The sequence below is a fragment of the Mastigoproctus giganteus genome, chromosome 6 (genome assembly GCF_048544385.1).
Source record: "Mastigoproctus giganteus isolate SK-2022 chromosome 6, ASM4854438v1, whole genome shotgun sequence".
In the NCBI taxonomy this organism is placed as follows: Eukaryota; Metazoa; Arthropoda; class Arachnida; order Uropygi; family Thelyphonidae; genus Mastigoproctus; species Mastigoproctus giganteus.
The window spans coordinates 72,727,016-72,746,203 of record NC_143580.1 but is presented as its reverse complement, the minus strand read 5'-3'; the positions used below and the strand labels follow the sequence as shown (position 1 = coordinate 72,746,203).

At 37.2% G+C, this 19,188-nt stretch overlaps 1 protein-coding gene across 2 annotated transcripts in view; it reads right to left on the bottom strand.

The window, feature by feature from the left end:
* Pask (PAS domain containing serine/threonine kinase) overlaps positions 1-19,188 on the bottom strand; it is a 413,885-nt gene that overhangs the window by 383,997 nt on the left and 10,700 nt on the right. Inside the window, exon 2 of one of the 2 annotated variants that reach the window (XM_090376045.1) lies at positions 3,023-3,170. In XM_090376045.1, coding sequence (XP_090232171.1) covers positions 3,023-3,170 — 148 coding nt within the window. Of the gene's footprint in view, positions 1-3,022; positions 3,171-19,188 lie in introns of those variants that run through there. The other variant, XM_090376047.1, reaches the window with a different exon arrangement.

Sequence of the window (19,188 nt, the reverse complement as noted above, 5' to 3'; positions counted from 1 at the left end):
AAGTGGAGAAATACCATCAGGAACTGGAGCTCCATTGAGAAATACCATCAGGACATAATCTTCATTATGTATTGAGATTGGCGTCAGAAATTTGCAACTAAATTTTGAACAATTATTTAAAAAAATATACAGCCTCAATCAGCTCATCTCATTAAATGTTAAGTGTTGTACTTAATAATGAGCATTTAAAAGCAAAAGTAAAGTTTTTTTTTAAAACAAAAGCGAAGTATTTCAAACAGAAACAAAAGTGAAGTATTTCAAACAGAAACAAAAGTAGAAGTATTTAAAAAAACAAACAAACAAAAGTAAGTCATATTTTTATAATTTTAATAAAATCTAAAAAATAAATCACTGACATAGATTTGTTGCACATAAAAGTGCTGGGAATTTGCATTTTTTTATATATAGCTTGAAAACAAAAAACGGTAACATGAAAATAGAAACTTCTTTTTACTAGTAACAAGATATAGAAAATGTGACACAATGTTTTCTCAAATCACTCTGTGCAGCCTGCAAAACAAATCTAACTTTGAATATGGCCTTCGTACAGGAAAAGGTTGGACACCACTGATATACAGGAATTTTTATAGCAGGGATAAGGAGGTAATTATCCCCTTGTATAAGGTAATGGTCAGGTCACATCTTGAGTACTGTATACAGGTCTGGAGGCCTCATTTTAGGAAGGATGTAGAGCTGATGGACGAGTACAGAGATGGGGAACAAGATTAGTGAATGGAACAAAGGGTTGCTCTTACGAAGAAAGGCTTAAGTTCTGAAAATTGCAGCGTTTGGAGACTAAGCATCTGTGAGGTGATCAGATTGGGGTTTACAAGGCCTTGAATGGTTTGAGCATGCCCAATGCTAATGGGATTCTTCCTCTTTGCTCAGATTAATTGCCTGAGGGAACAAATTCAAATTAAGGAAAGACAGTTGCAGAATAGATGTGTGCAAAATTTGCCTTTAGCCAGCACATTGTTGATTGCTGGAACAAACTTCCATTAGTTTTAATTAACAAACCTAAATCAAAATTAACAAAATGGTTTAATTTGGTTCCAAAATGTACTAACAACCTGCAGGTTAATGCTGGACTAGCATTATACTGGAGGTTATAAATATGCATTTAGAGCTACTTTGCTGATAAGTTAAAATTAATGTAAGAAGTTGTTGTTATTTGGTTTTTAGGAGCATTAGCGACTAAGGCCCTATTGCTCCGGGGATATGTGGTTGTCAATCCCTGACCTTTCCGCATCCTCCGTATTTGGTTGTCACGGGCTCGAACCCCGGTCTAATCAAGAAGCATATGGTACGCACTGCTGCTCCTGCCCACCTGGCTACTGAGGCGCCAACGTAAGAAGTAAAGAGATCCTGCCCGGCTTGCTGTCAAATTAAAATGTAAGTATATTTTTAATATTTTTACAAAAATATACTTACATTTGAATTTTAATGATCGGTTCTTTTAATTGTTGATTTTGAATTTGTGCATTAAATTTTTGAGGATGTAATGAAAGAGAGAGTAAAATTTTACTCTTTTCATCCTGTGCTGAGTGAAAAGGCATATTGTAGAGGGTAAGGTTTTAATATAATTTTTTGTTGCATATCTGTTTTGTCAGTTTCTGTACTACAGTTAGCAGATACATTATACTGTGTATTAAAATTACATTCTTGCAAATTTTTTATATAGTTGATGTCTGTTGTCATCATGTTCCAAAAACTGTAATGTATATAACAGTTCATTCAAATTAAACATCATCCATATCTTGATTAAAGTTAAAGATATTTATATGAAATATATTACCAGTCAGGAAGAGATTATATGAACTATATTACTAGTTAGCTTAAAAAAGCAGAGTAGGAGTAGGTGAGAGATGTACATAAAATATATTACCAGTTAGTATAGAAGGCTACAAAATGGTTTAATTTGGTTCCAAAATGTACTTAGAACCTCCAGCTTAATGCTGGACAAGCATTATACTGGAGGTTGTAAGTATGCATTTAGAGCTACCTTGCTGGCCAGTTAAAATTAAAGTAAGAAGTAAAGAAATTCTGCCCGGATTGCTGCCGACAGCAGAGTTTTTGTAAAATATACTTACATTTTTATTGAATTTTAATGGTTGGTTCTTTTAATTATTGATTTTGATTTTGTGCTTTAAAATTTCGAAGATTTAAAGGAAGAGAGTAGTTTGCAGTGGTTAGTTCAAAATTTTACCTTTTCATCCTGTGCTGAGTGAAAAGGCATATTGTAGAGGGTAAGATGTAATATAAATTTTTGTTGCATATCTATTTTGTCAGTTTCTGTACTACAGTTAGCAGATACATTATACTGTGTATTCAAATGACATTCTTGCAAATATTTTATATAGTTGATGTCTGTTGTCATCATGTTCCAAAAACTGTAATGTACATAACAGTTCATTCAAATTAAACATCATTCATACTGGACCTTGATTAAGTTAACAAAAGATATTTAGGTGAGATGAATGGATTTATCAATTTAATCTTGGCTTTCTAATTCAATTGCATGTATAAACAGCAATAACACCAGGAATGCAGCTATTATTTATTGTCTATTATCATTCAAAGTCTGCGAAATTGCTTTCCTTTTAAAAACAGATAAAATCTAATAGATTAAATGATTACTAAATATACATATATTGATGTATCTATTTTTGTAAGTAAATACTAACTTACATATATTATCACACCTTTTCCAGGCATTTTTGTATAACTAAAAGTTATTTTTAATTTATTATTTTTCATTACATTATTATGCCATTATTTGACCTGGATCTTATATCAAGCAAAGTACTGATGACTTGGATCCTGGTGATCAGTACTTGGAATTATTAGGTTCCAAGGATCGATGAGAAATTTACATTTTCAGGTTCTGGAAAGTGGAGACACACATTAATAGGCAATTTTTAAGTGGAATAACTGTCAGTCAAGTAAGCATGAAATCAAACAACCACTTAACATGAGCATCAATAAAAAAAATTATATTAAAAAAAAGATTATATTTACTTACATGAGATGTATGCTTGGGGGAACCAGAAACAGCATTTTTACAAACTGGTGTCCATACACAACATTTAGATGGGCCTTTCCTACTAGATGGACTTAACAAATCAGGAGAAGAGCTTCCCTGTGGTATCTGACCAATTACATCTATACTCCTTAAAAAGAAACAACCAAATGTTTACTATTTCTAGAGAAAATATCTTTTATCATCAACCAACAAAACACAGCCAATTTTTTTCACATGAATGAATAATCAAACCTCTGTATGTGTAGTAATTTTGCATAAATGCAAGTGTTTCAGTGATCTGAATGAAAAAAGAATGCACAATAAAATTATGGTGTTAGCCCAATGTACACAGAGCAGGGCAGTAATCAGTAAGCCTTGTAATGGGGATTTGAACATTCCAGATATTGATTGGAACTTGTGCAGTGGTCACTTGAAGAGCAGCAGACCTTTTCAGGATTTACTTGATCATCTGTTTTCTACACCACCATATTAGACAGGCAACAAGAGAACACAATACTCTCGATCTAATTATCAGCAGTAACTCTTCACACAGCATTATTCTTAAGATAAAGGAACCACAGCACACAACTTTTCGATTTTAAGTTTTTCATTTCTGAAGCCTGTGAGTTTCCTGATATCAAAAAGAACGAAGCTGCAGTATAATTGGATAATTCCCTGTCAACCAAGATGTATGTCTGTTGGCCATAATATCATTTCTAGAAAAGTTGTTCTCGAGTTTGCACAAAGAATTTTGTTTTTTGTAAAAATGGAAAGAATGAATAACTGTAAATTTCAGTGTGCTGCAATAGAACTGTGTTGATATATTTCAAGGAAAAAAATTAGATTATCAGCAGTGATTAATCATGAATTAGAATCTGCAGATAAAGGAACCACTAGGTGGAGTGATCACTGTATACTTATTTGGGATTTACTTAAAGATGTAACTACCATCAAGGGTAAAGAGAAGGATTTTTGCTTTCATGAAGGTGACTACAGTGGTCTCGGACAGTTTTAAATTCTATACAGAGCAAGCAAATGATTATGTTAACATCAATAAATTCTAACTGGAAGCGTTCAAGGAATTACCGTATTTCCCCATGTATAAGATACACCTTAATTTTGGGGCCCGAAATTTGTAAAAAAAAATGTATTACATAAAGTTATTGAACTCGAGTTTTATTCATCATAAAATTCATACAACTCCTCATCACTGTCAAAACTCCCATCCATTAGGTTGTCCACATCTGTGCCTGATGACGAATCACTGTCATCATATATTGCCTCGTCCTCAGTTCCATCTACGGCATTTGAAATGCCACACTTCTTAAATGACTTGACAACGATCTCAATCTTGATATTATCCCAAGATCTTTTCACCCAGGTACAAACTTCTCCTATAGTTGGTTTCTTCACTCTTCCTGCTGGTGTCAAATTGTCCCCAGAAGACTTCATCCATTGGTTCCATTCGTCTCTCACAGCAGCTTTGAAGGGTTTGTTAATGCTGACATCAATTGGTTGGAGCTGGGATGTCAAGCCTCCAGGTATGACGGCAAGTTTTGTTTTTGCTCTGCAGCAATCAATCTTCTTTGTGTTTTTTGTTATGTGTGCCCTGAACTGATCAAGCACCAATAGGGCAGGTTTGCATAAGAGCCCACCTGGTCTCCTGCTCCAAACTTTCTCAAACCAGATCTTCATCCCATTCTGATCCATCCAACCCTTGTCATGAACGTGGATAATCACTCCCCGAGGAATGTCTTCTTTTGGCATTGTTTTGCGTTTGAAAATCAGCACAGGAGGCAGCCTGGTTCCGTCGGCACAACAAGCTAGAACAACTGTATAATGGCTATTTTCATGTCCACTTGTCTTCACAGTTACAGTTACAACCCCTTCTTATCAACAGTTCTGTTACTTGGGACATCAAATTGAAGGGGGACTTCGTCCATATTTGCAATCTGTCCCAATTCAAACTGATGAGTCTTCCGATATTGAATGACAAAACAATGAAATTCAAGGACCTTCTGCTCATAGCTTTCAGGCATCTTTTGGGCAAGTCTGGTGCATGTATGCATGCTTAGTCCATTCTGTTTCATGAACCTGAAGCACCAATTGTGTCCTCCTCTGAAATCGGTAACTTCTTTTTCATCAGCAGTTCTTCTTGCCTCATGCTGAACCATCTTTGTGGACACAGGAATTCCAATTGCCCTTTGCTCTTCAATCCATATCTTCAATTCCCTCTCTAAATCAGGCCATTTTGCTGACTTGCCTCTCATGGCCTTCTGCCGTTGCGTTTTCAGTAGGGTTTCTTCTTCCCATAGCCAGTCTCGGATTGTTTTCTCAGTTGGAGGAGGACAAACTTACGTTAAGCAGCACGATTTCCATTCACTTTTGCAAACTGGATCACTTTTAACTTGAATTCAGCACTGTACGAAAATCTTTTCTGAACCATTTCTGGGCAGAATGTGGCAAAACGTAACCTAATATACTGGTAACAAGTGCGAAACAACGAGTGCAAAGACAACAAGCACGAAAAAGCGGGAAATGCAATTAAAAAAAATCTACAACCACTGTATAAGATGCCCAGTTTCTAGACCCCAAATTTTTCGAAAAAGGGTGTGTCTTATACATGGGGAAATACGGTAATCACAGAAGCAACTAGGATTTTGATACCAACTAAGAAATACTGTTCAAGGCTTAGTACCTAAATGGGTGTCAAATGAAATAATGAAAATTATTTCATTTGACACCCATATTTCAAATAAATAGAAGAAAAATGCACAGGATGCATAAAAATTATCAGGTAATATAGAAGCCAATGATAAGTTTTAACTAGTCTGTAATTAAGTCACAAAGGAGAATAGGTTAGGCAAGCTAAGACAGGTTGCGAGAAATCTTTGGCAAGGATGCAAAGAAAAATAGCAAACAATTCTTTACTTATGTAAACACAAGAAGGAAGGGGACGAATTGCATTGATCCATTTGATGCAAAGTACTGCATATAAATAGAAGTAATTTCAGAGGAACAAACCAACTGTGCATACACTCAGAGTGGTGGTGAATGAAAAACACCTGGGTGGGTGATTGTGCAGTCAGATATGAAGTTTTCTGAGCAGTGCAGACAGGTTGCCAGAGCAAGTCAAGGGGTCTTGTCAATGATATAGAAGAATTTTGCTAGCAAGGATAAGGAAGTGATTATCCCTTTGTAAAAGGCAATGGTCAGGCCACACCTTGAGTACTGCATACAGGTCTGGAGGCCTCATTTTAGGAAGGATGTAGAGTTGGTAGAACGAGTACAGAGAAGGGCAACAAAACAAATGAGGGGAACGAGGGGGTGCTCTTACCAAGAAAGGCTTAAGTGCTGCAAATTACAGCATCTAGAGACTAGGCACTTGTGAGGTGATCTGATTGAGGCGTATAAGGCCTTGAATGATTTGGGCAGGCTCAATGCTGAGGGGATTCTTTCTCTTGCTCAGATTACGAACCTGAGGGAGCATAAATTCAAATTGAGGAAAGACAGTTGTAGAATAGATATTCAGAAATTTGCCTTTAGCTAGCGTGTTAGTTGATTGCTGGAACAAACTTCCATCTGTCATTGTGGAAGTCCAAAGTTGACCATCCTTGCTTAAATAAATTCGAGGAAGAACTGGACAAACTTTTGGAGAGAATGAATGAGTGAAATGGGAAGTTTTTTTTTTGGGCTGATGCTGTATAAGCTTGCTTTCTTGCACCATATGCCCCTACTAATACCAATATCATATCATTCAAACGATTCATTCAATTAGGGAAAATCATTTGTTATACTCATATCATTCAATTATTTTGATTATCAAAATCTCTTGATTCTTTTCAACAGTTCTGCATGTTTTGAATTTGCCAATTCGTTTAATATAGTATGTTTCTTGACTTAAGGTATTAAGTGGATTAGGTACCCCTGCTATACTTCTGAATCCCTTCTGCATGATGGTACAATATGAGGTTAGTTGACCATGTATTAAATGTGACATTGTTAAGAGATATTTAGGTATTGAGACATGTTTGGCAGACATAATCAATGGGAGGTGAAGGGACGATGGTATTACTAATTCCTAGTTGGAGAACAATGTTATTGAGCAGTGATGTCAGTATTCATCAATGTTCCTTTCTTGAAGTACCACAATCTTTCATGTGTAATTTTCAGTGTTTATTTTTCTTGTGTGTAATTTTCAAACAAGTGCTTATTTTCTTCATTAATTTATTATAATTTTGTACTGACTGAACACACTCATTTTAATTTATTACTTATATCAAAGGGGGGTTTCATTTGTTTTCTTTTATACAACCCCCACACAGAGTAACAGATGTTTCCAATAAATTAAATCACATCATTTTCCTATGCTTTATTCCTTTATTTTACTTTAACAAGAACTTTTATTTAATGAGAAAATGTTTTGCTCCTCCAAAATAACTGTTTTTGTCTTGCATTTTTGGCAATGACAAAAAAGTCCCCAAAATCTTTCCTTGGTCAACTGTTAAATTGTATGGTGTTGCTGACACGGTTCACACTGCAGTTCATGGATGAATAATTTATTTCTTGCATATATGGGACTCTTTTGTCGTCCTCTGAGGTTTCCATAAGGCACAAGAAATTCATAATTCCTAACAAATGAACACAAGAACACTCACAATATTACTAAAAATGTACCAAGTCACTAAACAAATGATTCATCATGAAGACAATAAAAATATGACTAAGCACACTAACAATGATGCAAAAAAATGGATTTAATGAACCTACTATTCACTGTGGCAATAATGACATCACTGGTGCACTAGGCTAGTATCTGCCTTTTTTCTATGTTGGTTATACTGATAGAAAGAATACAATTCAATACAGAGTAAAATCCCATTAGAACGAATACCAATTTAACAAAAAATTTACTACAGCAAAAATATTTTCTGATGGCAGGAAATTTCCTTTATTAACAATACTTTGAAAACCTCATTTTAACATAATAATTCTGATGAACAAATTATCACTGAAATTCGCTTATTCATAAAATATATTTAGTCTACAAATAAGAAAAACCATGCATGGAAATCATGAATGATTATTACCAGAATAAATAAACTAATTTGGTTTTATCAATTATGTCTGAAAGTCATTCTCAAGAATGATGGGTCAAGTGCACTCCTCATCATCATTATGGTTAAGGAGAGAATAAAGAAACATTTGTTAAAAAAAAATGAAAAAGTTTTTTAAGATGAGAGAATTCCATATCATGCCATCTACATTTTCCACATTCACAAACGAACAAGTCTATTTTGTTAATACTGCTCAAACTGAAGAAAGCAAAAATACTACCAATAATATAGCAAAAATACAAGTGATCCACTTCTTCGGTATAAACTGTAGATTCGGAAAATCCATAACTCGTAAGCAAAAAAGTAAAGTTTAGCCAGTTACCAGCATGTTAGAAGTATAATAGTTGCAGGCATGTTGGAGACTTTTTCCAACATTATTATTCTTGGAATAAAGTATTGAAATAATTCAAATTTATTCAGTTTATGAAGCCACTTTTATTCTCAATCTATTATGAACCCAACTCCTATGAAAAATATATTTTTATTTCTTAAAATAAAACCTCATATAATGAGCTTTTCACATATTTTTAACCCACATTTGGGCACTATCTGCATCATAAGTAAGCAAAACTTGGAAGAAACAAAAATCAAAAACACTGTTGCTGCAATGACTGGATACTACTGAGAAGCTTGCTTCAGAAGCAAACACCATCTGTCTAGCAAGCATTCCATTCACTTGCTTGAAATCAAAGATTACTCTAAATAAGCTTTTATTGGATACCCGATGCTGTAAGTCAGCGTTTCCCAAACTGGAGTCCACAAACCTTTGCGGGTCTGTATGCCAGTTCCAGGGGGTCCGCAAAACAGATCCTCTGGAACTGGTCAAATTATTCATTCTATGTATAGCAAATTGATGATAAATAAAGTTATTATTATACATTTATGTAAAAACAAGTTAGGTTGTTTTTAACATAAAACTTTGAATTTTCTTTTCAGAAAGCCCAATGTTCATACATACATATATACACATGCAGAGAAACATAAGCAGGCACACACACACACACACACACACACATATATATATATATATATATATATATATATAGGGGGGTCCGTAAACTTTTTTAATTTTTGAAAGGGTCCATAGATCTCAGTAGTTTGCGAATCACTGCTGTAAATTTTAAATTCTTACTTTAGCGCACTTGATAATTAATATGCAAGATTTCACTTTATGAAGCCTAATGAAAACTTCCCTTTTAGTATTTTTTTAAAGCTAAATTTCTTCTGTAACAAAAGGATTAATGATACAGACCAAAAGTCAAACCAAGAAGGAATACTAAAATTTACATTGACTTCAATTTAACAGATATCTTTTTTTCCAAATTTAAGTCAATTTTGCAGACTTTTACCACCAATGTACCCAGTAAAGGGTTGATATTAACATAAATAAAATACATTAAAAAAAAAAAAAAAACTTGTCCTGCTGTCTTCCATATGAATCTCTCTCTCTCTCTCTCTCTCTCTCTCTCTCTCAACACTGCTGACCAGTAACATCACTGCCTGATTACTCTGCCCTCTAATTAAGCATCATTGACACCATATCTTCCAGTGACTTCAATCTCCAAACGTGACCCCAGAATGCAAATATCATCCATTCTTCCTATCGCTTCTGAAACGATTAACAAGAGACTTGTGTTACCTGAACTCATTTTGATGTTTTCTGCATTTATTAATGATATTGATGATGATATATCATCAGATATCATCTTTTAAGGGCACAAAAGGTGATACTGTTGTACGCTGGCACACTAATGATATTAAGAGTAGGAGACCAGCAGAATTACTTAACAAGTACAGGTCAATATTGAAAAAAAAAAAAAAAAGTCTTGAGTTAGGATTGAATTTGAAAGTGTCTGCAATTCTGCCCAGACACGATAGAAGGGAGTATATGATGAGAGCAATGTCAATAAATTCAGCCCTGGAGAGATTGTGCAAGGCTCAAGAGGTAGAATTTTCCTCAGCCTGGTCTGTGCTTGTTAACAGGAGAGACTGCTTCTACAGGGATGGGATACACTTAAATAGAAAGGGTGCAAGAATATTTACTGATGCTATCAAAGCAGTATTAGGTGGGTTGGAAAACTGCTTGGGGGATACACAGACTAATAGATTAACAGTAGCCGCTGGCAGAGGTGAAAGTGATCCTTGCACCTCTCTACACTACAATGTATATAGGAAGGATAGACAGGACAGGAAGGAAGGGGTTATGTTATTAGTTAAGAAACACACAAAATCTAAGGAAGTGCATCCAACTGATGGTGGACAATGCAGTGTTGAGTCTGTTTGGTGTGAAATTAGCACTAGGAAAGGAAAAATGAGAGTAAGTGTGTGTTATAGGACTAACGAATCTGATGAGTATAATGAGCAGTTGTGAGGAGGAATTGAGTGGGTCAGTAAATCAGAATGTCTTATAATGGGGGATTTTAACTTTCCAGATTAACTGGAACTTGTTGGTTGGTCACTCGTACACTAGCAAGATTTTTGTGGATTTATTGGATGACTTGTCTACATCAATATGTTCGAGAGGCAACCAGAGAGAGTAATACTCTTGATCTGATTATCAGCAATGATTATTCATGCATTAAGAATTTGCAGATAAAGGAACCACTGGGTGACAGTGATCACAATGTACTGATATGGGAATTACTTAAAGATGTAACTACCATCTAGGCTAAAAGGAAGGGCTTTTGCTTTCATAAAGGTGACTACAGAGGTCTCAGACAGTTTTTAAATTCTGTACATTGGGATAAACTGATGATGTTACCAACGTTGAATTCTAAATGGGAACCATTCGGGGACTTAATTTTGGAGGCTACTAGCCTGTTCATTCCAACTAAGAAATACTGTTCAAGGTTTAGGCCTAAATGGATGTCAGATGAATTAATGAGGCTCGTGTCAGAGAAGAAGAATGTATGGGATGCACATAAAGAATCAGGTGACACAGAAGCCTGTGGTAAGTATAACCTAGTCTGTAATCAAGTCACAAAGGACTACACTCTATACACATTGTAGTGTACAGATGTGCAGGCGAAGGCAGATTACGAGAAATCTTTGGCAAAGGATGCAAACAAAAACAGCAGAGTTCTTTACTTACGTAAACTCTAGAAGGAAAGAGATGAATCAGATTGCACCGCTTAACATAGCTGAGTTGACTATTGATGATCATGCTCAGGTAACTGATAAACTGAATGAGTATTTTGCAACTACATTCAAACATGAGGAGTTATTCAATGAGAGGAGTGCCAGAAGTTTATGTAATAACTGAGAGCAAAGTGGAGGAGAAATTGTTGAAGTTAAACATAAAGAAGGCACCTGGGGTGGAGTGGATCTATCCAGTTATATTAAAGGAGGCAGCAAAGGAAGTAAGCAAAACCTAAGCCATAATTACGAGAGCTTCCTTGGACTCAGGGGAGGTCCCCATGGACTGGAGGTGTGCAAACGTAACACCAATTCACAAAGGGGGTTCAAAAGGCGACACATGTAGTTACAGAGCTGTTAGTTTAAATTGTGTTGTGGGGAAAATAATGTAATCACTGGTTAAAGAAGCATTGCAGGATCATCTAGATAAGACTGCAGTAATAGTTAAGACACAGCATGGGTTTGTTAAAGGGAGGTCTTGTCTGACCAATTTTATTGGATACTATGGTGTGGTCACAAAGGAACTGAATGCCAAAATAATTTTGATATCATATACTTGGATTTCAGGAAAGATTTTGATACTGTTGCACATGGAAGACTGCTGTGCAAATTGGAGAGGTATGGCATTAATGGTAAGTTGCTACAATGGATAAAAGGATGGTTGAGTGGGAGACGACAAAGAGTGGTAATCAGTGGACACTTTGTGGACAAATGTTATTAGTGGAGTTCCCCAGGGTTCAGTGTTGGGCCCATTGTTGTTTTCAGTATTTATCAATGATACTGATGAAGGTATATCACGTTTAATGTCCAAGTTTGCAGATGATACAAGGGTTGGTAGGGTTGTTAATGACAAGTAAAGACCGTATGCTACTCCAAGTGGATCTAGATAAGTTGGGAAAATGGGATCAGAAGTGGCAACTGAAGTTTAACATTGACAAATGCAAAGTACTGCATATGGGTAGCAATAACCGAAGAGAAACTTACTGTGTGGTACTACACTCAGGGAAGTGGAAAGTGAAAAAGACCTGGGGTAATTGGGCAGTCAAATATGAAGTTCACTGAACAGTGCAGACGGGCTGCCAGGGCAGGTCATGGAGTCTTGTCAATGATATATAGGAATTTTCCTAGCAGGAAGAGGGAGGTGATTATCCTGTTATACAAGGCAATGGTCCGGCCACACCTAGAGTACAGTGTACAGGTCTGGAGGCCTCGTTTAAGGAAGGATGTAAAATTCCTAGAACGAGTACAAATAAGGGTAACAAGATCGGTGAGGGGAACAAAGGGGTGCTCTTATGAAGAAAGGCTTTAAGTTCTGCAAATTGCAGTGCCTGGAGAGTACGCACCTGCAAGATGATCTGATTGAGGTGTATAAGGTCTTGAATCGGTTGAGCAAGCTGAATGCTGATGGGATTCTTCCCCTTGCTCAGACTAAGAACCTGAGGGGGGGGGCACAGTTTACAAGTGAGGAAAGATAGTTGTAGAACAGATGTGCAGAAATTTGCCTTTAGCCAGCAAGTAGTTGGCTAAAGGCAAATTTGGCTAACGGTGGAACAGACTTCCATCTTTTGTTGTGGAAGCTGATAGCCTAAATAAATTTAAGGCTGAGCTGGACAGGCATTTGGAAAGAATGGAGGGGTGAAATGAGAGGTTTTTTTTTCCTTTGGCTGATACTGCATAAGCTTGCTTTCTTGCATTGTATGCGTCTTCTAATGATAATGCTTGCACTGCTTCTATTGGAATGAGCAGCAGCAGTCTGGAAAACGAGGTGCAGGGGATTCCAGCAACTGCTGGGAGTCATTGCGGAACAAGTAAATACATGGGCTGTGTTAGTGTAGTTAAGAATAGGAACAGGTGCATGTATACTTGCATGTACACCAATGCTAGGAGTTTGGTAAATAAATTTGATGAATTTGAGGTGTTCATCAAAACATCAGAGGCAGATATTATTGGGATAACAGAGACGTCGTGTCACACAGATATAAGGAATGCAGAACTGGTATTTGGGGAGTACACAATGGTACAGGAAGGATAGACAGGATAGGAAGGGAGGAGAGGTTATGCTATTAGTTAGGAAACACATAAAATCCAAAGAAGTATAGCCATTCGACATGGCTGGACACTGCAGTGTCAAGTCAGTTTGTTGTGACATAAGCACTAGGAAAGCAAAACTGGAATTTGTGGATTGGTCACTCACACACTAGCAAGGCTTTTGTGGATTTATTGGATGATTGTTTTTTTCAGCAGCATGTTCGGGAGGCAACTAGAGGGAGTAATACTCTTGATCTGATTATCAGTAGTGATTCTTCATGCATTAAGAATCTGCAGATAAAGGAACCATTAGGGGGCAGTGATCACAGTGTGCTGAATTGGGATTTACTCAAAGAGGCAACTACCATCCGGGGGTAAAGGGAAGGGTTTTTGCTTTTGTAAAGGTGACTATGGTGGTCTGAAACAGTATTTAAATTCTATATGGTGGGACCAACTGATGATGTTACCAACAGCAAATTCAAAATGGGAAGCATTCAAAGAAATAATCTTGGAAGCTACTAGGCTTTTCATACCAGCTAAGAAATGTTTTTCTTATTATTCTGTTTTGTTATCTGTGTTGTCCATTTTTTCACTGTTTTGTGTCTGTTCTATAGCCTTTGAGATGTTAAGATTAGTAATATTAATTTTGTTCTTTTAGTCCCAAGAGTTAAACAAAAAAAAAAAAACCCCTTTCTTTTTGTCTGTGAAATGCTATTTAGTGATCAGAGTGAAAAGTTGGTTAATTAAACAAAAAAAAAAAGAAAAGAAACTTTTTTTTAAAATCTTCTTAACAAAGTATGAATTTAAATTAGATGGAAGCAGTTACTGCAGTAAATCTCTTCTAGCCAATCTCCTGTCAATTTGAGTCAAAGTTAAATACAATGAAAGAAAGAACAGACTACACATTTCGCAATTCTAACTTAACCATGGCACTGACTGTTACTTCTGTTTGTGCAATATACAAGGTTATAAGATTAAAAATATGAGCAGGGAATTACTTATCTGGATCTTTCATCTGCAATGAGACCTATAGCACATGAACCTAATATGCATATTCCTTCCTCACCAAAAAACCTTTAATTTGGATTCTGAATCACACAACAGTAATGCAAACGACAATACTAACTCTTACCAACCAGAACACGTTATCCTAAATTGCAACTTTTCATACGAAGTGGCCTAAATTACCTGGTAAAGAATTTAAACTCATCAGAAGAGTGTGAAGAGGTTATGGATGATGTGATGTAGGAATGCACCGATTAATTGGTTCTCATTAAATTTAATTTTCACTTATATTTCTGCCATTTCATCTCTTCCAAAAGAACCATCAGTTAGTTTTGCCAATTTATTGGATTATAGCAATAGTTTTACTTTCTTCACTGTTACCTTCATTTTCAGTGTCTGGCTGCTGATCTGACTATTTATTGATAGAAGAATGCTATTGAGGCAGAGTTAGGTGGGTCGGAAAACTGCTAGCTTGGGGAGGGGGGATACAAAGACTAATAGATTAAAAGTAGCCACTGGCAGAGGTGAAAGTGCTTCTTGCACTGCTTCTATTGGAATGAGCAGAAGCCTGAAAAACAAGATGCAGGATATTTCAGAGACTGCTGGGAGTCATTGCAGTACAAGTAAACACATGGGTTGTGTTAGGGTAGCTAAGAATAGAAACAGGTGCATGTATACTTGCGTGTACACCAATGCTAGGAGTTTGATAAATAAATTTGATGAAATTGAGGTATTGCTCAAAGCATCAAAGGCAGATATTGTTGGGATATCGAGACGTGATGTCACACAGGTATAAGGAATGCAGAACTGGAATTTGGGGAGTACAACGTCTACAGAAAGGACAGACAGGATAGGAAGGGAGGAGGGGTTATGCTATTAGTTAAGAAACACATAAAATACAAGGAAGTGAAGCCAGTCGACATCGCTGGACAGTGCAGTGTAAAGTCAGTTTGGTGTGACATAAGCATTGGGAGATCAAAATTGAGAGTAGGACTGTGCTATAGGCCTAATGACTCTGATGAGTATAATAAGAAGTGATTCTTCAGTAGTGATTATCAGCAGTGATTCTTCATGCGTTAAGAATCTGCAGATAAAGGAACCACTAGGTGGCAGTGATCACAGTGTGCTGAAGTGGGACTTACTCAAAGAGGCAACTCCCATCAGGGGTAAAGGGAAGGGTTATTGCTTTCGTAAAGGTGACAATGATGGTCTGAGACAGTATTTAAATTCTATTTATGGTGGGACCAACTGATGATGTTACCAACAGCAAATTCAAAATGGGAAGCATTCAAAGAATTAATCTTGGAAGCTACTAGGCTTTTCATACCAACTAAGAAATACTGTTCAAGATTTTGGCCTAAATGTATGTCAGATGAACTAATGAGACATATGACAGAGAAGAAAAATGCATGGGATACATATAAATTAACGCGTGACACAGAAGCATATGATAGATACAAGTTGATCTGTAACAAAGTGACAAAGGAGGTTAGGCAGGCAAAGGCAGATTACGAGAAATCCTTGGCAAGGGATGCAAAGAAAAACAGCAAAGAGTTCTTTACTTATGTAAACTCTAGAAGGAAGGGGATGAATCAGATTGGTCCACTTGATATCGATGGGTCAACTGTTGATGATCCTGCTCGGGTAGCTAACAAACTAAATGAATATTTTGCATCGACATTCAAACATGAGGAGTTATTCAGCGAGGGGAATGCCAGAGGTGTATTCAACTCTGGCAGTAAGCTAGAGAATCTTGTAATAACTGAGAGTAAAGTGGAGGAGAAATTGTTGAAGATTTCTTCAACAATTTCAACAAGAAAGGCACCTGGGGTGGATGGGATCTATCCAGTTATATTAAAGGAGGCAGCAAAGGAAGTAAGCAAACCCTTAGCCATAATTATGAGAACTTCCTTGGACTCAGGGGAAGTACCCACAGACTGGAGATGTGCAAATGTGACCCCAATTCACAAAAGAGGATCAAAGGCCTACACAAGTAGCAGTAGTAGCATGTGATGCAAGAAAGCATATGTATGAGCTTATGCAGCATCAGCCAACAACAAAAAAAAAAAAAAAAAAAAAAACACAGCATTCTCTCCAAATGCCTGTCCAGTTCCTCCATAAATTTATTCAACCTATCAACTTCCACAACGACAGATGGAAGTTTGTTCCAGCAATTAACCACCCGCTGTCTAAAGGCAAATTTCCGCACATCTATTCTACATCTGTCTTTTCTTAATTTGAATTTATGCTCCCTTAGGTTCGTAATCTGAACAAGTGGAAGGATCCCATCAGAATTCAGAGTGCTCAACCCATTCAAGGCCTTATATACCTCAATCAGATCACTGCGCAGGTGCCTAGTCTCCAGCCACTGCAATTTGCAGAACTTAAGCCCCTCTCTTGGTAAGAGGATCCCTTCATTCCCCTCACTAATCTTGTTGCCCTTCTCTGTACACGCTCAAGTAAATCTACATCCTTCCTAAAATGAGGTCTCCAGACCTGTACGCAGTACTCAAGGCGTGGCCTGACCATTACCTTATACAGAGGGATAATCACCTCCTTTTCCCTGCTAGCAAAATTCCTATATATCATTGACAAAACCCCATGACCTGCCCTGGCAGCCTGTCTGCATTGCTCAGAAAACTTCATATCTGCCTGCACAATTACTCCCAGGTCTTTTTCATTTTCTACCACCTTAAGTGTAGTACCACACAGTTGGTACGTTTCTCTGTGGTTACTTCTACCCATATGTAGTACTTTGCATTTGTCAAGGATAAACTTCAGTTGCCACTTCTTAGCCCATCTGCCCAAATTATCTAGATCCTGTTGCAGTAGCACACTGCCATTACTGTCATTAACAACCCTGCCAACCTTTGTATCATCTGCAAACTTCGACATTAAGCCTGATATACCTTCATCAATATCATTGATAAATATATAAAACAACAGTGGACCTAAGACCGAACCCTGTGGGACACCACTAATAACATTAGTCCAAGAAGAGCAGCACCCATTGATTACCACCCTCTGTCTTCTCGCATTTAACCATCCTTTTATCCATTGTAGCAACTTACCCTTAATACCATTCTGCTCCAATTTGTACAATAGTCTTCCATGCGGAACAGTGTCAAAAGCTTTCCTGAAATCCAAATATATGATATCAAAATTATTTTTTGCATCCAGTTCCTTTGTAACCACATCATAATATCCTATCAAATTTGTCATACATGACTTTCCCTTAACAAACCCATGCTGTGTCTGAATTATTGCTACAGTCTTGTCTAGATGATCCTGCAATGCATCTTTAACCAGCTACTCCATTATTTTACCCGGAACAGAAGTAAAACTAACTGGTCTGTAATTACTCGTGTCACCCTGCGATCCTCCTTTGTGAATTGCAGATACATTTGCACATCTCCAGTCCGTGGGAACCTCCCGAGTCCAAGGATGCTCTCATAATTATGGCTAAGGGTTTGCTTAGTTGCTTTGCCCCCTCCTTTAATATAACTGGATAGATCCCATCCACCCCAGGTGCTTTTCTTACGTTTAACTTCAACAATTTCTCTTCCACTTTGCTCTCAGTTATTACAAAATCATTAAGTATCTTGCTACAATTTTGATAACCTTCTGCCATTTTCAAACCTTAATAATTCCTCACGTGTGAATGTAGATGCAAAATACTCATTCAGTTTGTTTGCTATCTGAGCAGGATCATCAACAGTCGAACCATTGATGTCAAGTGGACTAATCAGATTCATTCCCTTCCTTTTAGAGTTTATTATAGACCTGTGAGTTTAACTTATGTTCTTGAAAATTAATGGAGGCACTGGTTAAAGAAGCACTGCAGGATCATCTAGACAAGACTTCAGTTATGGCTTGGACACAGCATGGTTTTGTTAAGGGGAAGTCTTGCCTGACCAATTTGATTGGATACTATGATGCAGTCACAAAAGAACTGGATGCAGGGAATAACTTTGATATTATATACTTGGACCTCAAAAAGGCTTTTGATACTGTTGCACATGGAAGACTGCTGCACAAATTGGAGCAGTGTGGCACTGGAGGCAAATTGCTGCTATGGATAAAGGGGTGGTTGAGGGTGGAGAAGACAGAGTGGTAATCAACGGATACTGCTCATTGTGGACTAATGTTATTAGTGGAGTCTCTCAGGGTTCAGTGTTGGGTCCATTATTGTTTTCAGTATTTATAAATGATATTGATGATGGTATATCAAGCTTAATGTCCAAGTTTGCAGATGATACAAAGTTGGCAGGGTTGTCAAGGACACTACTGACACTATGCTGCTGCAAAATGATCTGGAAAGGTTGAGCAGATGGGCTGAGAGGTGGCAAATGAAGTTTAACATTGACAAATGTAAAGTACTACATATGGGAAACAGCAACCCCAGAGCAACGTATCAACTCTGTGGTACTGCACTGACAGTGGTAGAGAATGAAAAGGACCTGGGGGTAATTGTGCAGGCAGATATGAAGTTCTCTGAGCAGTGCAGACGGGCTGAAAGAGTAGCTCATGGTGTCTTGTCAGTGATATACAGGAATTTTTCTAGCAGGGATAAGGAGGTGATTATTCCCTTGTATAAAGCAATGGTCAAGCCACACCTTGAGTACTGTATACAGGTCTGGAGGCCTCATTTTCAGAAGGATGTAGAGCTGCTGGAATCCTGGAGTACAGAGAAGGGCAACAAGATTAGTGAATGGAACAAAGGGGTACTCTTACGAAGAAAGGCTTAAATTTTGCAAATTACAGTGTCTGGAGACTAGGCACCAGCGAGGTGATCTGATAGAGGTGTATATAGCCTTGAATGGTTTGAGCATGCTCAATGCTGATGGGATTCTTACTCTTGCTCAGAATAATCACCTGAGA